This window comes from Trypanosoma equiperdum, assembly GCF_001457755.1.
Source record: "Trypanosoma equiperdum strain OVI genome assembly, contig: ctg_1218, whole genome shotgun sequence".
NCBI lineage: Eukaryota > Euglenozoa > Kinetoplastea > Trypanosomatida > Trypanosomatidae > Trypanosoma > Trypanosoma equiperdum.
Genome location: NW_027123192.1, coordinates 425 through 786, shown reverse-complemented (window position 1 = coordinate 786; position 362 = coordinate 425). Strand labels below are relative to the sequence as shown.

Sequence of the window (362 nt, the reverse complement as noted above, 5' to 3'; positions counted from 1 at the left end):
CGTTAAAGTGAGTTCTTTATCAAGAGGATTTTCATACTCAGCAAGGCTGCCTTCGATCCTTTGTGGTGGACCAGCAGCGCAATCTCTGGGGACACTTCCTCGTTGACCATTCCTCCTACAATCCCCAGTTGCTCCTCCATTCACCACAAGACAGCAATTCCCATATCCTAGCGCTGTTTGGTGGAAAGCCTCCACCATATCCTTTACCCAGTACGCATACGAGTCAGACATATTCACAAGGTTCCATGATGGCAATCTCATATATCCAAGTGATAAATGCATTTGAGCAACTGCCTGCCCTAATTCATCTTTCAACTCCTCCATTTCTTCAAGAAGTTTCTCTATCTCAGTTAAATTTTCAT

The 362-nt window shown here is 44.2% G+C and overlaps 1 pseudogene across 1 annotated transcript in view; it reads right to left on the bottom strand.

The window, feature by feature from the left end:
• TEOVI_000892500:pseudogene overlaps positions 1–362 on the bottom strand; it is a 1,300-nt pseudogene that overhangs the window by 521 nt on the left and 417 nt on the right. The window contains exon 2 of the mRNA in view: positions 79–362. This exon is cut by the window's right edge and continues 94 nt beyond it. Coding sequence covers positions 79–362 — 284 coding nt within the window. The remainder of the gene's footprint in view (positions 1–78) is intronic.